This window comes from Bubalus bubalis, chromosome 10 (genome assembly GCF_019923935.1).
Source record: "Bubalus bubalis isolate 160015118507 breed Murrah chromosome 10, NDDB_SH_1, whole genome shotgun sequence".
Classification (NCBI taxonomy): domain Eukaryota; kingdom Metazoa; phylum Chordata; class Mammalia; order Artiodactyla; family Bovidae; genus Bubalus; species Bubalus bubalis.
This window is the reverse complement of record NC_059166.1, coordinates 17,325,872-17,344,410: the sequence shown is the minus strand read 5'-3', so window position 1 is coordinate 17,344,410 and position 18,539 is coordinate 17,325,872. Positions and strand designations below refer to the sequence as shown.

General features: G+C 49.0%; 1 protein-coding gene across 3 annotated transcripts in view; it reads right to left on the bottom strand.

The window, feature by feature from the left end:
- The window catches only part of ZC3H12D (zinc finger CCCH-type containing 12D), a 34,802-nt gene extending 16,533 nt beyond the window's left edge, over window positions 1-18,269 (bottom strand). The window contains exons 1-2 of one of the 3 annotated variants that reach the window (XM_025294415.2): window positions 18,023-18,269; window positions 7,684-8,059 (exon numbers count right to left, since the gene is read on the bottom strand). In XM_025294415.2, coding sequence (XP_025150200.1) covers window positions 7,684-7,988 — 305 coding nt within the window. In that variant the 5' untranslated portion in view covers window positions 7,989-8,059; window positions 18,023-18,269. Of the gene's footprint in view, window positions 1-7,683; window positions 8,060-15,067; window positions 17,929-18,022 lie in introns of those variants that run through there. The other 2 variants (XM_025294414.2, XM_025294416.2) reach the window with 2 other exon arrangements.
- Between the last annotated feature and the right edge of the window lie 270 nt (window positions 18,270-18,539).

Genomic DNA, 18,539 nt, shown 5'->3' with positions numbered 1-18,539 from the left:
ATTGATGCCACAAGGAGGGGAGACCTGCTCGCCACATGGGAGCTGGCAGAGCTCTGGTAATAAAGCTCAGCAGTCACCCTGGGAGCCCAGGCCCTGCATTCAGAGGGAGGAACATAAGCCAGAGGCACCCTTCCCTGTGCGTCTCCTCCACTCACTCAGCATCCAGGTGTGAGCAAGCATCTCCATAAATGGGGCACTGTGCTTGGGGACCTGGGGAGCAGCGAACGAACAAACCTGCCCCCAGCCTCTCAGAGCTCATTTCTAACAGAGTCTGCGTACCTGGCCACTTTGTGCACGTGCCTCATTGAACCACTGCAAGGAGCTCTTGAGGACGTGATGGTGGCCACATTTTGCCCTTGAGGAAACTAAAGCAAAGCCGTATGCCCGGCTCACTGATTTTGCAGTTGACTTCACAGCCTGATCTGCTGGGCTGCAAACTCTTCCCCCTACCCCATCTCCATTTTTTCCCCTTTATTCCTGGCCCTCTCTAGTCTCCACCTGTGGGATCCAGACAGTAGCTCCTTCAGCAAAAAAATTACCAGCTGGTAAAATGCTCAAGCTGAGGGAGGGACCCTAGCGCTTATTAACAGTCAGCGAGAACCAGTTCATCAGGCAGCAAGCTGAGCAGCGGGCCCTGCGAAAAGGCTAGAGGAGGGGTAAGTTTTGAATAAAGGGAGGTGGTGAGGGAAGTGGGTTGGTGCCCAAAGCAAATTCTGCCTACATGACAAATGTGCCAGGGGCACCCGCCCATTAGCGTGTAGCCATCTACAGTAACTGACAATCCAATTGAACACTTCTGTATCATTAACTACTGCCCAAAAAAATCTGCAGAAATTAGCAGCTCACAAGATAGTCCTGTGAAGAGCGAGGCGGTGGTTTTGGGGTGGGACGAAAGGAAAAGTTAAGCAGTGATTCCTTTGCGGTGTGAGATATAAAGGCCCAACACTGATTGAATCATGTTTCTTATTTGGGGTTAAATTGCAAACACTCTGAAGCTGGAGTTTATACCCATTTCACCAAGAAATCTCTCCCCAGCTCAGGTCCGGGGGGGTGACTTCTGAGAGAGGGTGCTCCCTTATGTCATAATAGGAGAAGTAGGTGCAGACTTAGGAACCCAAGGTCAGTGTGGTCAGAGTCCACTCAGAGGCTGAAAACCAGGTTGAACACCCTGCCCAGGAGTTCGCCCCCATAGGTAGCCCTTGATGAAAACCTCCATTGCTCATCTGAGCTCTATCATCACTGAAGATTCGTTTCTCCACCATATGCCAGAGCCTGTTAAGGTTTTTAAGAGTTTAAAAAGGTAAACAACAATAAGTTTAACAAAAAATCCTGTACAATCCAAGGCAAGGGCACATTCAGATGAAACCCTTGTCAAGGCCAGTAAGAGGATGGGAAATTACCAGGTTGTTTTTCCCCAAGCTGATGACCCTCAGATGGCTCCTTTCTAAATTTGCCTACAGAGCGTTCACCACTTGTACTTGTGAGCGCATGTGTGGGTATCTGTGAGTTTGCCAGGCAAGAAAAATGCTGACAAGAGTTGGCAGTGAGAATTAATGCTCTTCCTGAACACCATGATGCAGCTGGTCACAGGCTTTCAATGGTCACATTTTTTTAAAAGGCATCTTTTTAAAACCTGCTGGACCGTTTTCTTAAGGCCAAGCATACAGCGACTCCAGGGCTCAGCTCACATCTCCCTGTGTCCTGCACGTACACACATGTGCACACACCCACGTACACACCCCTGAAGGTGTAGAGATTGTGCCTGGAAACCAGTCTCTGTGCTTCTGGTCAGGCAGAGCCACCATGCGATGCACCCATGACCTTCTGTGGGCTCCCAACAGGCTAGGAGCCCTAGGAGGGGCATGCTGGCCTCTGGGGAAGGAGTGAAATACAGCATCTCCTGCCTGGATTACGCCTGTCTGGGCCTCATCACGCCTGGGGAGAGCTTGGTGGAGCACGGGCAGGCTCTAGTCCCAGGGTAGCCCCCCCTAAGCCCAAAGATAGCACAGAATTTGCAGCCCAAGTATAACCAGTGCTGGAGGAAATGGAAAGAGCACTGAATCCAGAGCCTGACACTTACTTCTCTGTGACCTTGAGCAAGTTACTTACTCTCTCTGAACCTCTGCAGAAGAAGAGAACTTCCTTTATAAGAAAAAGCCTTTATTTCTTTCATGCATGCATAAAATAATCACCTGAATCCTAGAATGTCAGAAATGAAAATCTACTTGAGACTATTATTACTCAGCGCAGCCACTTAATTGTAATAAACAGGGCTCAGAAATGTCAGATGACTCACGAGGAGGTCACGCAGTGGGTAAGATGAGAAACTGGAGCTATACCAGCCGTTATGTACCATACTACTCACCACACGTGGCTACTTACCCTTGAAGTGAATTCAAAAGAAATAAAATCGGAAGTTCAGCTCCTCTGCCACACCAGCCACATTTCCAGTGTTAGGTCACCCCGTGTAGCAAGCGGCCACCACAATGCACAGTGCAGGTACAGAACAGCCCATTTTCACAGGGACTTTTATTGGGTGGTCCTAGGCTAGAGGTGGTGCTAGAGGGAAAGACTCTGCCTGCTAATATAGGAGATGCAAAAGACACAGGTTTGATCTGTGAGTCATGAAAGTCCCCTGGAGTAGGAAGTGGCAATGCATTTCCATATTCTTGCCCAGAAAATTCCATGGACAGAGGAACTAGGGGGGCTACAGTCCACAGGGTTGCAAAGAGTCGGACACGACTCAGCACACACATACACACACAGGCTAGAGGCCAGAACTCAGGTCTTTGGACTCTAAGCCCCATGTTCTGTTGCCTGCTTCTGACCTCCCTGGTTTCCTACATGAAATACAAGGGATTTGGCAAAACTGTGCTTAGTTGCTCAGTTGTGTCCAACTTTTTGCAACTCCATGGACTGTAGCCTGCCAGGCACCTGTCTCCATGAGATTCTCCTGGCAAGAATCCTGGAGTGGGTTGTCATACCCTCCTCCAGGGGATCTTCCCAACCCAGAGACTGAACCCAGGTCTCCCAATTTTCAGGCAGATTCTTTACCATCTGAGCCACCAGGGAACCCAAACTAGGCAAAACTAGGGGCAAGCATAAGGTCTGGCTTCCCAGGTCGGCATCTTATGCCTGTACCGCTGCAGCTTATTGATAGAATTCTCACTGAAGTTGACCTGCCACTTAGGAAACGATAAATGAAATGAATGTTCCTGCTTATAAGAGCCAAATAGACTCCTTTTGTTGTTACAGTGGGGAGATGGAAGACTCTTGGAATTGGGTGGTATGGTCCTGTTGAAATGACTTGAACAGAACTGTGTGCTCAGAACAAATACATTCGCACTTCTTTTAAAAAGTGTTTGGTCAGTGACCCTCGCTGCCACTCTTCAGAGAGCAGCCACCCCAGGCTGGGTTCAGCCACGACAGATAGCCTTGGGTTGTACATTCTGAAGACCTGGGGTGAGGGGCCCATGGAAACTTCCACAGTGGTGGCAAGGTCAGAGCACAAGGGTGAAGCCAGGGTCTGATGCAGTCAGTGCTGACCTTGGCCAAGCCCATCCAGGTCATTTCTGTGCTTCTTCTCTCAATCTAGATGTCCAGAGGCAAGGACAGATGACCCCCCTCTCACATTCTCTGAGCTAATGGAGAGGCTTAGCACCTCCTGTAAAGCGTGACACTACCTATAACTGCTCATTCTACGTCAGTGGTTCTTTATGTTTTGGGGATCACAGACCTTCTAAGTGCCTATTGGAAGCTTCAGATCTTCTCCCCAGGAAACCACAGATATGTATACTGATTCCACATTGTGTACATCATTTCAGGCCATTGCTGCTTTGGAAGATGGAAGGGGCTGAGCGCCAAAGAATGCAGGTGGCCTCCAGAAACCCAAACAGGCAAGAAAACACAACATCCCCTAGAGCTCCCAGAAGGAAACACAGCTCTTCCATCACCTTGATTTCAGCCCAGGAAGGCTCAGGCTGGACTTCTCACCTCCAGAACTACAGGACGATACACCAGTGTTGTTTTAAGCCACTACATTTGTGTGGTAATTTATTATAGCAGCAATAGAAACTAATACAGATTTTGATCTTTAAGGAAACACAACTTCCAAAATAAAATGAGAGGGGGGAGAAAAAAACTGTGACTGAAAAGTGAGGCTGGGGCTTCCCTGATGGCTCAGTGGTAAAGAATCTGCTTGCCAATGCAGAAATCATGAGTTTGACCCTGGTCCAGGAAGATGCCACATGCCATGGAGCAGCTAAGCCTGTGTGCCACGACTGTTGAGCCTGTGCTCCAGAGCCTGGAAATCGCAACTACTGAGCCCACGAGCCCTAGAGCCCTTGCTCCCCAACACGACAAGCCACCACAGTGAGTCCTTACATTGCAACTAAAAGTAAAATCCTCTGGCTGCAACTAGAGAAAAGCCTGCGCAGCAACAAAGACCTCGTAGAGTCAAAAATAAATAAATTAGAAATTTTTTGAAAAGTGAAGTAAAACTTTAAAAATAAAGTAGCCCTGAGCTAATTTTTAAAGAAAAGAAAAAATGAGGCTATTCGTGAGCAAAGACAGACTTCAGAGGACAGACCCCAGACAGCAAGTTGGCAACAGGCACCCTAGAGGATGCTACTGCCAACAGAAGACTCCTGCCTGCTCAGGACAGAAAGGAACACGCGTCCCAACCTGTCTTTTAAGTTCCTCCCGCTCCTTCCAGGACCAGACAGCACATGAAGCAGAAGCAGAGAATGGAAACACCTGCAATACTACAAGACCTCAGCGAAAGAGAATTTTCAGGCTGAGTTTTGAGGTCAAGAGATAACAACTAGACTCCATGCTGGATTTTAACCATCTAGCCCCTCTAACGGAGAAGGCAATGGCACCCCACTCCAGTACTCTTGCCTGGAAAATCCCATGGATGGAGGAGCCTGGTAGGCTTCAGTCCATGGGGTCGCTAAGAGTTGGACACAACTGAGCGACTTCACTTTCACTTTTCACTTTCATGCATTGGAGGAGGAAATGGTAACCCACTCCAGTGTTCTTGCCTGGAGAATCCCAGGGACGGCGGGGCCTGGTGGGCTGCCATCTTTGGGGTTGCACAGAGTCGGACACAACTGAAGTGACTTAGCAGCAGCCCCTCTAAAGGTGCGTCCCACACTGGGATCTATCCTTCACAACTGAGAACCACACAGTCTGAGGTCAAGGGGTCCTGTTGAACTCTGGTTGGAGGACCAGGAGGCGTTATTGCAGGAGAAGGAGCAGGGCTGGAGTTGAATGTCTGACCCACTCTCTCCCAGATGTGCCTTTGGACCAATGAAGTCCCACGCATGGGTGGGAGCTGTGAAAATTTTTTTCCTAACTAATGAGACGCAGGGGTCATGGGAAGGGATGTTTGTGTATATGTGCATATGTTTACAGACACACAATGAGAACACACACACAGACATGTGTTCTGGGCATTTGAGGTGGTTTTAAGACAGCATGAGTGTGAAAGAATGAATGTTCTGACACATTCTTCAGAATAAGCCTGAGAGATGGTTTCTATCTGTTACCCACACAGACTGAGCATGAATAGGCTAGACCAATTACAGTTGTAGGAGGTAGGGATGGGGTGAGACTAAACCCCTATGTTCCCGGAATTTACCTGGAACATGTCAAGGTCACATGCAAATAGAGGACATGGCTTAAATTTTAACTCCAAGCAGCAACAGAGACTTTCATCAATAGAAAATGCTCCACCACCACCCTGTTGTAACCATTCCTAAAAAATGTCTGGCCCCCAAACACAGAATGCTTTCCTGTAGCGCCTGAAGTAGTGTTCTCACCATATAGCCACTCTGCTTTCTGAGCTGGAATCAGAGTTCATATAATCTTAGGGCTGAAAAGGTCTTTGACTTAAACAGTATCATCTCACTTTATCAAGGGGTTCTTGAGGCAAGAATACTGGAGTGGTTTGCCATTCCCTTCTCCAGCGGATCACATTTTGTCAGAACTCTCCACCGTGACCCATCTGTCTTGGATGGCCCTGCATGGCATGGCTCATAGCTTCAATGAGTTACACAAGGCTGTGATCCGTGTGATTGTTTTGCTTGACTTTCTGTGATTGTGGTTTTCATTCTGGAGGCTGTGGGATTGTAGTTCTTGCTTTAAAATGAGGTGGTTGGATGGCATCACCAACTCAATGGACATGAGTTTAAGCAGACCCCAGGAGATAGTGAAAGACAGCCTGGTGTGCTGCCGTGCATGGGTCACAAAGACTCAGACACAACTGAGCCACTGAACAACAACCATCTTACTTCAAATGTAAGCGGGTATGTTTCTACCAATGTCCAGAGGAAGAGATGCCTCATCCAGACCAGACAGAGGCCAGGCCACCTCTTAGAGCCCAGCAGACTTTCTTCCTAGGACCCTCAGAAACTACTGAATTCTTAAAACTCCCTTTAATTCCCTCAGGAATCTTGAATTAGCAGGATTTCAGAGGCTTGCCTACCTGGTGCCTACACAGAGCATGTGTGAGAATGCTTTACAGACCTGAGGACCAGCTCCTAGGCCACAAGGAGAAGGCAGGGCTCTACTGCCTGTTGATATAATCAAGCCCAGGGAGACCTAGGTGGCTAAAACTTGAACGAATGCTTGAACAATTTTGCCCTACACACCAAGCGGGGAACTGCCCCCAAGGCTGGGCCATCTTGAGTTAACCCTTCCAAACTTTTGTCCTGCAGCGCCCAATCCAGAGTGAGCCCAAATTCCCAGGGAAAACCACTCAGCTCCTCAGCCAAAGAATCCCCTGTTGACATATTCAGCAGCGGTGACACCGGTTATCTCCATGCCCAATGTGGCTCAGCTTTTGGAAAGGGACATGCATCTATGTGTGGCTCTGAGTGACCGACTCCCTATGGCTCTGCCCTCGGTCGGGCTATGGCTTAGCCAAACAGTAAAAATGCACTTGTTTGGGCAAAGCCTTCTCCATGCCCAGTGGTGGGTGTGGGTGAGGCTGTGGAACCCCTTTCTCAGCAGAATTTAACCTCTTCAGGAAAGATGAGGCTTGGCGTGGAGCTCTCATCACCGCAACACACAAAGATGCCAACGCATCAGTATAACTACTGCCTCTGCAGCTTGGGGACCACAAACACCACCCCCCCACCCTAGCTCGGGAGCTCCACCACCTCCACCACGGCTCCTCACCCCCAGCAGAGGGCTTTCGAGGTGGTTCAAGTCCATTTCCATCTCATTCTCATAATCTTAAGGGAAGCAAAAGAGCTGTCTCTTGACCTGTGTCACAGAAGGGGAAACTTGAGATAGCCAGCTTTCCCAGAGTCATGTGGCCACTTAGGGACAGACTCCAGGCCAGAAGCCACCTTCTCCCAGCCCTAGGTTCCTTGCCATTTATCCCTGCTGGGATAAGAGGGGGAAGAGAGCCCCCTCTGCCTTAATGTGAGAATAGCTGCCCTCTGTTGAACACTTACTCTGTGTCAGCACTGCCCTAAGCATGTCGGGCAGCTCCAGTTCTTAGGACTAAACTTCTAGGGAAGTTGTAGACCCACCTTACCGATGGAGAAAGTGAGGCTCAGAGCGGTTAACTGGCTAAGCAGCTACTGAGGGTTGAACCCGGGGTTCCCAGCCCCATCCACTGGCTCCAAAGCTCCTTGGACCAAACCACCGACAAGAACGGGTGAAGGACGCTACCTCATAGCTACGTTGCTGCCGTCGATCACTATGGGTCTCAAGGAGCTGGCGGGGCCTCCACTGTCTTCTCCAGGGTCCGCTCCTAGCCCGCCCTGGGCAGAGTCCGGGGTCCCGCAGGAGCCCCTGGGCACGAGCAGGGGTGCGGCGCTGCCCTCAGGCGCGGCGGGCCGGCTGCCCGTCTGGATCAGCTCCTGCAGCACGTCATTGACCAGGGCGTCCTCGCCCAGCTTGCCCAGCACCCTGGCCACGTCCTCCCGGCTGTAGCCCAGCTTCTGGAAGAACTCCATCTTGCTCGAGCGCTGCATGCTGCGCCAGCCGGGACCCCCGCAAGGGTTCTGCCGCCGGCTTCCTCCTGGCAGCGCCCCGCCGGCATGAGCTAGAGAGAAGAGGCAGCCATCAGGTGTTGCGGGGCCGCGGGAGCCCGATTATGTGTACTCCGCCCCTCCCCGCACCACCGCCCCCCCACCCCCCGCCCCGCCTTGTCTGTCAGGAAGTCACATCGGGGGCCTTGTGCCCTGGGGAGTTTCAGTTGCTGGTGTGGCTGGTGAGCCGCAGATGCAATCTCGCTGCCTTTCCTAGCGGGTGCTCCCAGGCCTTCACCGCACTCCCGGCCCTCGTGAGGGTCACCCACCTGAGCAGGCCACCCAGATCTCAGGACACTCATGCACAGGCCACAGAAGTGCTTCTGAGGCTCTGCTATGGCTGGACTGTGTCTCCGCCAAGTGCATATGTTGAAGCCCTATATCCCCACCCCACCCCTCAGCATGTGTCTATTCAGAGATAACGTCTTAAAGAGGTGATTATGTTAAAAGGAGGTCAGTGGAGCGGGTCCTAATCGAATGTGACTGGTGTCCTCATACAAAGAGGACAGCTGGACACACATGGGTACCGAGGGAAGCCATGAGGAAACACAGTGGAGGGAAAAGGCCAACAGCCAGCTGAGGAGGAGGTCTCAGAAGAAACCAGCCCGCCGACACCATGATCTCGGACTTCCAGCCACCAGAACTTCGAGGAGGTGATGATGATGATGGCGATAATGTTAAATTTTAAAAATGGTGGATCAGGCAGTCAAGAATCTGCCTGCAACGTGGGAGACCCAGGTTCGACCCCTGGGTCGAGAAGATGCCCTGGAGAAGGAAATGTCTACCCCTCCAATATTCTTGCCTGGAGAATTCCATAGACAGAGGAGCCTGGTGAGCTACGGTCCATGGGATCACAAAGAGTTGGACACAACAGAGCAACTAACACAAAGTCATCCCTCAGCTGCGGGAAACGTTCCAGGAATTTCTTATATAAAACAGCATAGTGCTTATATATAACCTAAGCATATTCACCAGGACTCTAAAGCCTCTCTACATTGCTTATAATACCTAGTACAGTGTAATGCCATGTAAATAGCTGCTGGAACATGGGAAAGTCAAGTTTTGCTTGTATGATGCAGGTGTCAGGCTTTAGGAACTCTTTGAGTATGATTAGGGGTTCAGGGGAGAAGGGGGTCAGTGATGACAGAGGAAGCAGCAGCAGGTAGGGATTCTCCCTCCCCTGTGGGTCAGTCTTCCCCCTCAGTCAGGCCCCACCAGGCCAGGGAAGGGGGACAGGAGGCAGGGTGGCTTCTTCAGGGCCTGGGGCAGGTGAGGGGCTAGGCCTCCCAGGGCCTAGGAAACTTCTGGGATTCTTTTTTTTTTTTTAATAGTTTTAATCCACAATTGGTTGAATTCGAGGATATGGAGGGCTGATTGTTTACATATTATATATAGGTCGTAAAATGCTAGTCACTCACTAGTGTCCAACTCTTTGCAACACCCTGGACTGTAGTCCACCAGGCTCCTCTGACCATGGAATTCTCCAGGCAAGAATATTGGAGTGGGTTGCCACGGTTTTCTCCAGGGCATCTTCCTGACCCAGGGATTGAACCTGGGTCTCCCACATTGCAGACAGATTCTTTAGCATCTGAGTCACTAGGGAAGCCCATATATATCCAAAATAAAAACCAACTCTGTGGTATTTTGTTATGACATCCACAGCAAACTAATACAACTCCTAGAATTAAATGGAAAAACACTCTCTGGTGAATTCTATTCCCAGAAACACATGCTTTGACCAAAATTCAGCTCTGTGCACCAACACAGTTTTCTATAGCAGTTAATTCAGATAGTACTGAACCTCTAAAATAAGAGGTCCTAACTCAGACTTGATTCTTTCCACCCAGCCGTCACTTCCTGGCCTGCACCTTTGGGGTAGTTGGGGGCAGGGGGGTGCAGCCTCACATATGTTTACAAGAAAATATGACTGAGTCAAAAGGAACACTCTGCTCAGACTGGGTCTCTCTTTTCACAAAGACCTATATCTTTCAAAAAACTTTTAAAATACAGAAATAATCTTGAAAATCTATAGACTATGAAAAATTGAAACAATGTAGAAGTATAACATATGAAAATATATAATGTCTCTTCCTACAAACCCCAAACCCTACTTGCCTCTCCTGTCTGCTTCTAGCACTTTTTCTCTGCATTTTCTTGCATGTCTAGCAGATACATGCACATTCTGTTTAAGGGAGGTTGTTTTTACACAAATAGTATCATACTGGACTTATTATTCAGCAAGTCGCTTCTCTTATTAAAGAGTCATTTTGGAAATCTTTCCCTGCCAGTTTAGCTGTTGGGCTGCCCACCCTATCCACAGTATTTAGAACAGTGCCTGGCACAGCTGAATCTCAGTGCATATTTGTCAAATGAATGACCAAATGAAAGAATGTATGGTGTTTATCCATATGCCAAATGATGGAAATGCAGATGGTCTTTGATGTTTCCCCTACAAACAGTGCTCAACACACATTCACACACATCTGTCATTCCACCCCGTCCTCTTCTCAGTATTACAGGCTCTTCATCTTCAGTTCCTAGCCTCCTATTGGAATCCTCTGCAACACTCTCTCTTCTGGGTTCCCAGCATGGCCTCCTCTTGTCTTGCAGAACCTCTCCCTTAATACAAGAACTTCAGTAGAACTCATGATGGGGCTGGCAGGTCACAGACATTTGTCAATCAGCCTCCTGGATAGAAAATTTTTGTGGATAATTCTTCAAGAGATGGGAATACCAGACCAACTTACCTGCCCCCTGAGAAATCTATATGCAGGTCAGAAAGCAACAGTTAGAACTGGATATGAGACAACAGACTGGTTCCAAATCAGAAAGCACTATGTCAAGGCTGTATATTGTCACCTGCTTATTTAACTTATGTGCAGAGTACATCATGAGAAATGCCAACCTGGATGAAGCACAAGCTGGAATCAAGACTGCCAGGAGAAATATCAATAACCTCAGATACACAAATGACACCACCCTTATGGCAGAAAGTGAAGAACTAAAGAGCCTCTTGATGAAAGTGAAAGAAGACAGTGAAAAAGTTGGCCTAAAACTCAACACTCAGAAAACTAAGACCATGGCATCCAGTCCCATTACTTCATGGCAAGTAGATGGGGAAACAATGGAAATAGTGACAGACTTTATTTTCTTGGGTTCCAAAATCACTGTTGATGGTGACTGCAGCCATGAAATTAAAAGATGCTTGCACCTTGGAAGAAAAGCTATGACCAAACTGGATGGCATATTAAAAAGCAGAGACATTACTTTGCCAATAAAGGTCCGTCTAGTCAAAGCTATGGTTTTTCCAGTGGTCATGTATGGATGTGAGAGTTGGACTGTGAAGAAAGCTGAGTGCCGAAGAATTGATGCTTTTGAACTGTGGTGTTGGAGAAGATTCTTGAGAGTCGTTTGGAACACAAAGAGATCCAACCAGTCCATCCGAAAGGGAATCAGTCTTGAATATTCATTGGAAGGACTGCTGCTGAAGCTGAAGCTCCAATATTTTGCATCAGGCCACCTGATGCAAAGAACTGACTCATTGGAAAAGACCCTGATGCTGGGAAAGATTGAAGGCGGGAGGAGAAGGGGATGACAGAGGATGAGATGGTTGGATGGCATCACCGACTCGATGGACATGAGTTTGAGCAAGCTCTGGGAGTTGGTGATGGACAGGGGAGCCCAGCGTGCTGCGGTCCATGGGTCACAAAGATTCAGACGTGACTGAGGGACTGAACTGACTCCTGAATAGAGAGGCCTCTGCCGCAGCCACCACTTGTCGGTTGCTACCCGCCTGGCCCACTGATCACTGCCATACCGAAATTGCCCTCAAAGTCACCAGTAACCTCGTAACTGCCAAAGCCAGCAGCATCTTTCCACTCCTTGCCTTGGGCAGCCTCTCTGCTGCTTTTGGCTCTGTGGCCCACATCCTTACTTGGGATTTTAAATCCAAAAATTTGGGACCACTTCTTTCTTGAAACTCTCTTCTCCCTTAGGTTGCAGAACTTCGCCTGGGTCTCCTACTTCTTTCCAGCTCTTTGCTTAGCCTCTGGTCCCTTGTTCAATGTCGGGGTCCTGCCCAAGCCATCTTCCCTAACCCTCATGCCCTCCACCAGCCCCCTAGATCCATGAACCCACAACTGCACTTCCAGCTCAGACTTCTTGCTAAGCACCAGGCACACACAGCTGTAAACTGTGAGATAAATGCCCTGCGCGCTATTTGGTAAAGCACTGTGGGAACTCAGAACACTTGCTGAGTCGGCTTCAGTGATTCTCAAAGTGTGGTCCAGAGAGAGCCCAAGACCCTCACAGGGAGTGTATAAGGTAAAACTATTTCCCTAATAAATGCTAAGTTGTAATTTGCTTTTTCTTCCACTCATCCTCTCACGAGTGTACCATGAAGTATCCCAGAAGCTACATGTCACTGTGATATTGCCAACAGCTTGAACATGGAAGCAGATATGAGAAGCCAGCTGTCTTGTATTAAGCTGAATATTAAAGAGATTTGCAAAAATATAAATCAGTACCAGTCTTCTTAAAAATTTTGGAGGTTTGGAAAATAGAGTACTTTCTCATAAAATACATCATTTATATTAAATATGATTGGTTTACCCTGATTTTTAAAATAAATGATTATTTTTAAATTTCATAGTTTTAGTTTCTAATAAAGTACATATCCACAGATAGATATAAACCACATAAACAAATTGAGGTGATGGTGGTCCTTAATAGTTTGTGAGACTGGAAAGGAATTCTGAAACCAAAAACCCTCTTCTTAAATCCAGAGCTTTTCAACAGCTTTTTCCATGTAGACGGTTCCGTGTAGGTGGCCTACAGACATGTCATCCAGGGCCCCTGACAGAAGCCCTGTGTCTTTCCTTCCTTCAGCATGGCCCCTCTCACACCCACCTCCTGCCCACAAGCCCCACCCAAGCCTCCATGCCTACCTTCTGCATCCCACCCCCAGTGTGGGCCACAGCTTCCTAGGGGCCCCTCCTCCATCCCATCTGGCTGAGCCCCCATTTGTAGCCAGCACGGAGTTTCTAGAACAAGTCTGACCATGTCACCCCCTGCTTAGAAACACCCTCTTACCCCGTGTTGACCTCAAGAAAGACACCGAGTTCCTGAGCAGATGGCTGAGCTGTCAGGATGCACTGCAGGCCCCCGTCCACCTCTCGCGCTCAACTGCCCTCTGGCCCTTTCTCTCCAGCCACACTGAAGCTCTTTCTACTCCCCACTCCAGAATATTCCTATCATTGCACTTTTGCATATGATGTCCTGTCTACCCAGAGAGATCTTTTGGGTTTAGCAAAAATCAAGATTCAACTTAAAAAAAAAAAAGATTTGGCTCAAACGTGCTCACAGTGGTCATCCCTGACTCCCTGACAGAATGAGTGTCTTGGGCCTCTCAGGTCCCAGGCATGTGCACACACATCTGTAAGGCATATGGAGTTGTCAGGTATCTGCTTCTCAGACTGTGAACTGCCTTCCGACCTGTCTGTCTCAGAGTCACTAGCACTGAGCATGTGTGTTCTAGTCGCTCAGTCGTGTCTGACACTTTGTGATCCCATGGCCTGCATCCCTCCAGGCTCCTCTGTCTGTGGGGATTCTCCAGCCAAGAATACTGGAATGGGTTGCCATGCCCTCCTCCAGGGGATCTTTCCAACCCAGGGCTCGAACCCAGGTCTCCCACATTGCAGGCAAATTCTTTGCTATCTGAGCCACCAGGGAAGCCAGCACCTGGGATAGTGCCTCATATATGAGAAGAGTTTAGTAGCTTTTTCTTTAATAAATGCCCAAAGCTAAAATCACCTTCCCTCCTGGAATATTTTTTCTTGAGTTCCCATCTCACTGAATGGCATCCCCCAGAGAGCCATAGAAGCAACCATGAGGTCAGCTTTGACTCATCCCTCTCCCACACTTCAACATCCAATGAGTCATTAACTCTGCTTCCCTGACGTTTTCCATAATCATGCTCTCCTTTACACTCACACCACCACCGTCCAAGTTCACTCATTCATCCATCCATTCATTCTTTCATTCATGTAACTAACACTTACTGATCACTTCCTAGGCACCAGGCAATGTGCTGGGACCCAGTTCTATAAAGACAAAATAATCCACAGTCTGATTTCTCTACAATCTATTCAGGAAAACAGACAAAAAATGTAAACAACAAGTCATACATCATGATGATAAGCACAGTTACTTTCTATCAGAAAAATGTGCTTTCAAAACTCAAGAGAGGAATGACTTATCTTCATCAGAGGAGAAAGGCGAGGCCAGAGGGGCCCGCACAGAGCTGGATGACCAAGGACGAGCCGGCCTCTCCCAGCCAGAGACAGGCCACATTGTCATCTCCCCAGGGCTCCTGGGAGGGCCACCTCACCACACTCCCACCCACAACTGCTCTAGTCAAGTTAGACTAGACTGATCAAGACTTCCGTGTCCCCCCAAAATGTCCATGTCGTTCCACCCTGTTCAGAGTAGATGTCAAAGCCCCTCAGCATGAGAAGCAAGACTGATCACATCCAGGTCCAAGCTCCTTTCTGGTTTCCATGGCCACGCACCTCTAATCCAGCCTCACCTTTTCCCTGACCAGTGCCATTCTTTTCTTTCAGGGTGATTGTTTTCTCGGACCAGGGTCCAGCTTTGACCCAATCTCCATAGAGGAAGATGACACTCACCCATCTGGTAGGCCAGCTCACACTAGGGACTGTGCGCTGTCCCTAAAAGACCTGGAGACCACACCCCAGGCTCCTCCCTCTGTGGAACCCCTGCCCCTTCTCCACCAGACCTAATCTCACTGTCACCTCCTCCAAGAAGTCCTCCCAGACTGATGGCTTCAGTTACTCCCGCCCCACCCCTCCCCTGCTCTTTGTGCATGCACTGTAGCCCTTATTTGGATTTGGAAGAAAGAGACAGGAAGCTTGAGACAAGAGGGTGGGAGAAAGAAAAGAAGGAGGGAACTAAAATGAAAGAAAGACAGTACAGACAACATGAACATAAAAGTTTATATTCACGTTTTTCTTCATTGTTTCCACTCATTTTCTTGCAGAGGCTCTTGAAACTTCCCATTATCCTTGGTGGGTCAATAGGGTGGATTAAAAAAACTATTCCCTGCTCACAGATGAAGACACTAAGGTTCAGAGTGGTACAGAGTGAGGGCTATACAGCTAGCAAATGGCAGAGACTGACCATAAGTAGATGCTCCAAACAATGGGTTGTTTTGAGCTGTGGTTCAAGATAGCAGCAATACCTTATCATCCCAGAAATGGAAACGTCAAAATATGACTGGGTCAGGTGACTTCTCTTGAGTCACCTAGTAACAGTTACGAGGAGAGTCCGAGTTTATTTTGTCACTTTGGGTTCTGGTAGGGCAGAAGCACGGACATTCTTGAAGTGAAAAACCTTTCTCCTGGGGAGTGGGAGGGGGGTCCCTGCCTTGGCAGCTCCCCACAGACCCCTCAAGCTTCAACAGAGCTCCTTTTCTGAGCGGAGTTTTGTAGGGTATGCGTGGGACGGGAGGGCTGTTTTCACACGAAATTAACTGAAAGAATTCACCTACTTCAGAGGCTTTTTCCCCCCTTGAGACTCTAAAATAACTTCATTTCCTTTTAAAATTTCTAAATAAGGGAGAACACTAGGGTGGGGGGCTGCTCTCTGGAGCCCCGAGTCACAGCCCGCCCCCCGCCCCCCCTCCCCCAGCTGTGATGGCCTCTGAGCCGCAGGGCTGCCGGCAGCTACTTTTTCCATTCTATTTTTAAGACCCGAAAGTACGAACAATTTCATCTTGGTTTTCTTCCTCAATCTTGACTGGAAGTCACAAACAGCACAGATGGCTAGTAACACTTTGAAAACCTTCCCAAGTCTCCGGCACTCTGAAAAGGGTCAGCGGGGCACGCTGTCGGATGCTCAGTGTCGAGGCTGCTGAGGGTGGGCTCCGGACCTGACGACCCAGCTGGAGAGAAAGGGAGAAGGGGGAGGGGGCACAGGGGACCCTCGCAGGCGGAACAAGGTGGGTCAGATCTGGTTTTTAGTCAATCAGGAAGGACGGGCTCTGGGCCAAAAAGTCTGGCTGAAAGAGCCCCTAGGGGAAGAAAAAAACACACAGCAAACTGAAGCATGAGCAAATAAGAGCAATAAGAACTGCAGAGAATCAGCAGCTCACAGGGACACTGTGTTTTCCGGTTACAAGGCGCCTCCTTGTGTGTCATCTTTGGGAAATCCCGAAGTCCCTGCGACATGGAAAGAGTTACTCAGGTTGCAGGTGACAAGACTGAGGTTTGGCTGACTTACCCAGGATCTCACCGCTGGATGGGAGACTCCCAAGGGTGGCAGTTCCTGCCAGAGGGTGCTGCCCAGGGCCACTCGGGGGCCACAGAGCAGGGCCAGTACTCCTTCAACACTGGACCCTGACCTCCAAATCGGTTCCCAGGTTGCCTTGGCCAGCTGCAGAGAAATCTCCCGCACACGCCCACCGGAAGTCACCCACCGTGGTGAGGGGACGGTTCTAGACAGAGTCCCTGCAGAAGTTTTCTGGTTCAGCTTAGATCTAGAAGCCCTCAGGGGAGTTGTCAGAGTTTGAGGAAGTCACAGAGAGGCAAAAACTTCAGCCCATGAGATTTGTGGTTTTGGCCTGACCTTTTTTTTTTTTTCCTTAACAGAATTATAATTTTTTAAAATTGTGGCAAAAGAGTCATAGCATAAAATTCACTGTTTTAACGATTCTTATGAGTGCATTTCAGCAGCAGCAAGCAACCATCATCACCCTCCATAGTCAGAGCGTTTTCGTCTTCCCAAATGGAAACTCTGTCCCCATTAAACACTAACTCCCCATCCCCCCGCCTCAACTCCTGGTAACCACAGTTCTACTTTGTGTCTTTACGAATTTGACGATCCTAGCTACTTCATGCAAGTGAAATCGTGCAGTATTCGTCCTTCTGGGTCTGGCTTGTCTCATTTGTCATAATGTTTTCAAGGTTCATCCATGTCGTATAAACCACACTGTTTATCCTTCCATTCATCCGTGGACACTGGGATTGCTGCTACCTGGGGGCTGTTGTGAATAATGTTGCTCTGAGCCTGGGGGGACTGGGCTGGCCTTTTGTTTTCTCCAGCCCTTGTGTGCTGCTGGAGGTTGCTTCAGGTGTACACACAAGTATTTACAGCCCTGATCGATACCGCAGGGCAACTCTGAAGCAAAGTTTAAAACAAAACCGTCTGCTCGGTGCCCCTCCCAACCTATTCAGCTGCCAGGTGTTGGCACTCCTGGTTTGGCAACATGTGGCCCCGAGGTCACCTCTTGGAGTTCGTGGCCAAGCATTCTAAAATGGCCCCAGGGCCTAAGCCAAGATTATATTCACTGCCATCAGGGGAAGACTTATTTCAATGTCCTCAAAGGCCTTCTTGAAGCCCACGGGGCCATCCTCTAGAAGACATGGCGTTTGGGGCCCTGCCAAATGTTCCCGATCTGCCAGGAAACTAGACACCCACCAGTCACCATCTCATCTACAAGATGCTCTCAAAAGCATGGAGACAGGTTTCAGATGTGCTCCAGAGTTCTGTGCATGTGTGCTAAGTCGCCTCAGTCATGTCCGACTCTTTGAGGCCCTAGTCCTTCTGATTTCACACAATTAAAACATCTTTAAAGCAGGAGCTTTTACTTAAACCTAAGAGTTTCTTCTGATTAATCTTTCTCCAATAAAAAGCCCTCTTGACATTAAATACAATTTTGCTAGATAGACCAAGATTTCACCCAAAGGAAATTAAAGATGCTTACCTATTTTTTTTCCCCCACTGAGCCCTCAGAGTAACTGAGGGAAATGAGATTGTTGCTAGGATGCTTCCCATCCAAGAACACATGCCCTGCATCCCGGCCCCCGCCTCCCCGAGTGCGCTGTCTCTGTCCTCCCACCCCCGCCGCAAGTCTGACAGCACTCTGTCACACTGACCCATGCCAGAGGACATGCACTCACCAGCAGGGCGTGTCGAGGGCCCTCGCGGTGGACACCCCGGTCCCCTCAGCTGTCCTCCCAGCTGTCCAGGTGTCCCTGAGGCTGGGAGAGTCTCTTCAGGCCGAAGTTCTGCTTCCTTTCACCATTCACATTCAAAGCTGCAAAGGTAGTTTTGCTTTGCCTTTTTTTTTTCTTTTAAAGGAGAGGAAGAAAGCAATCAGATGAGGGAGGGAGATGAAGCCTGCACCTCAGCATGAGTCACTGAATCAAAGTTCAACAACCACATGCAAAACACACTCCGTGAGGGCAGGGCTAGGGCAGACGAAAATATGAGCTCTCCGCTTCCCCCCACCCCCACCCTCGACGGTGGACACGGTGGACGTGGCTGCTCCAAGTTCCCACTCTGGCTGGCAGCTGAGAAGAGCATCTGATCCTAGATGCTTCTTAGGAAGGTGGGGGCTCACAACTTTATATACAGAATTGCCAGTTACACAGAGCCAAGGTGGGGGCGGGGCAGGGACAGAACCTGGGTGCATGG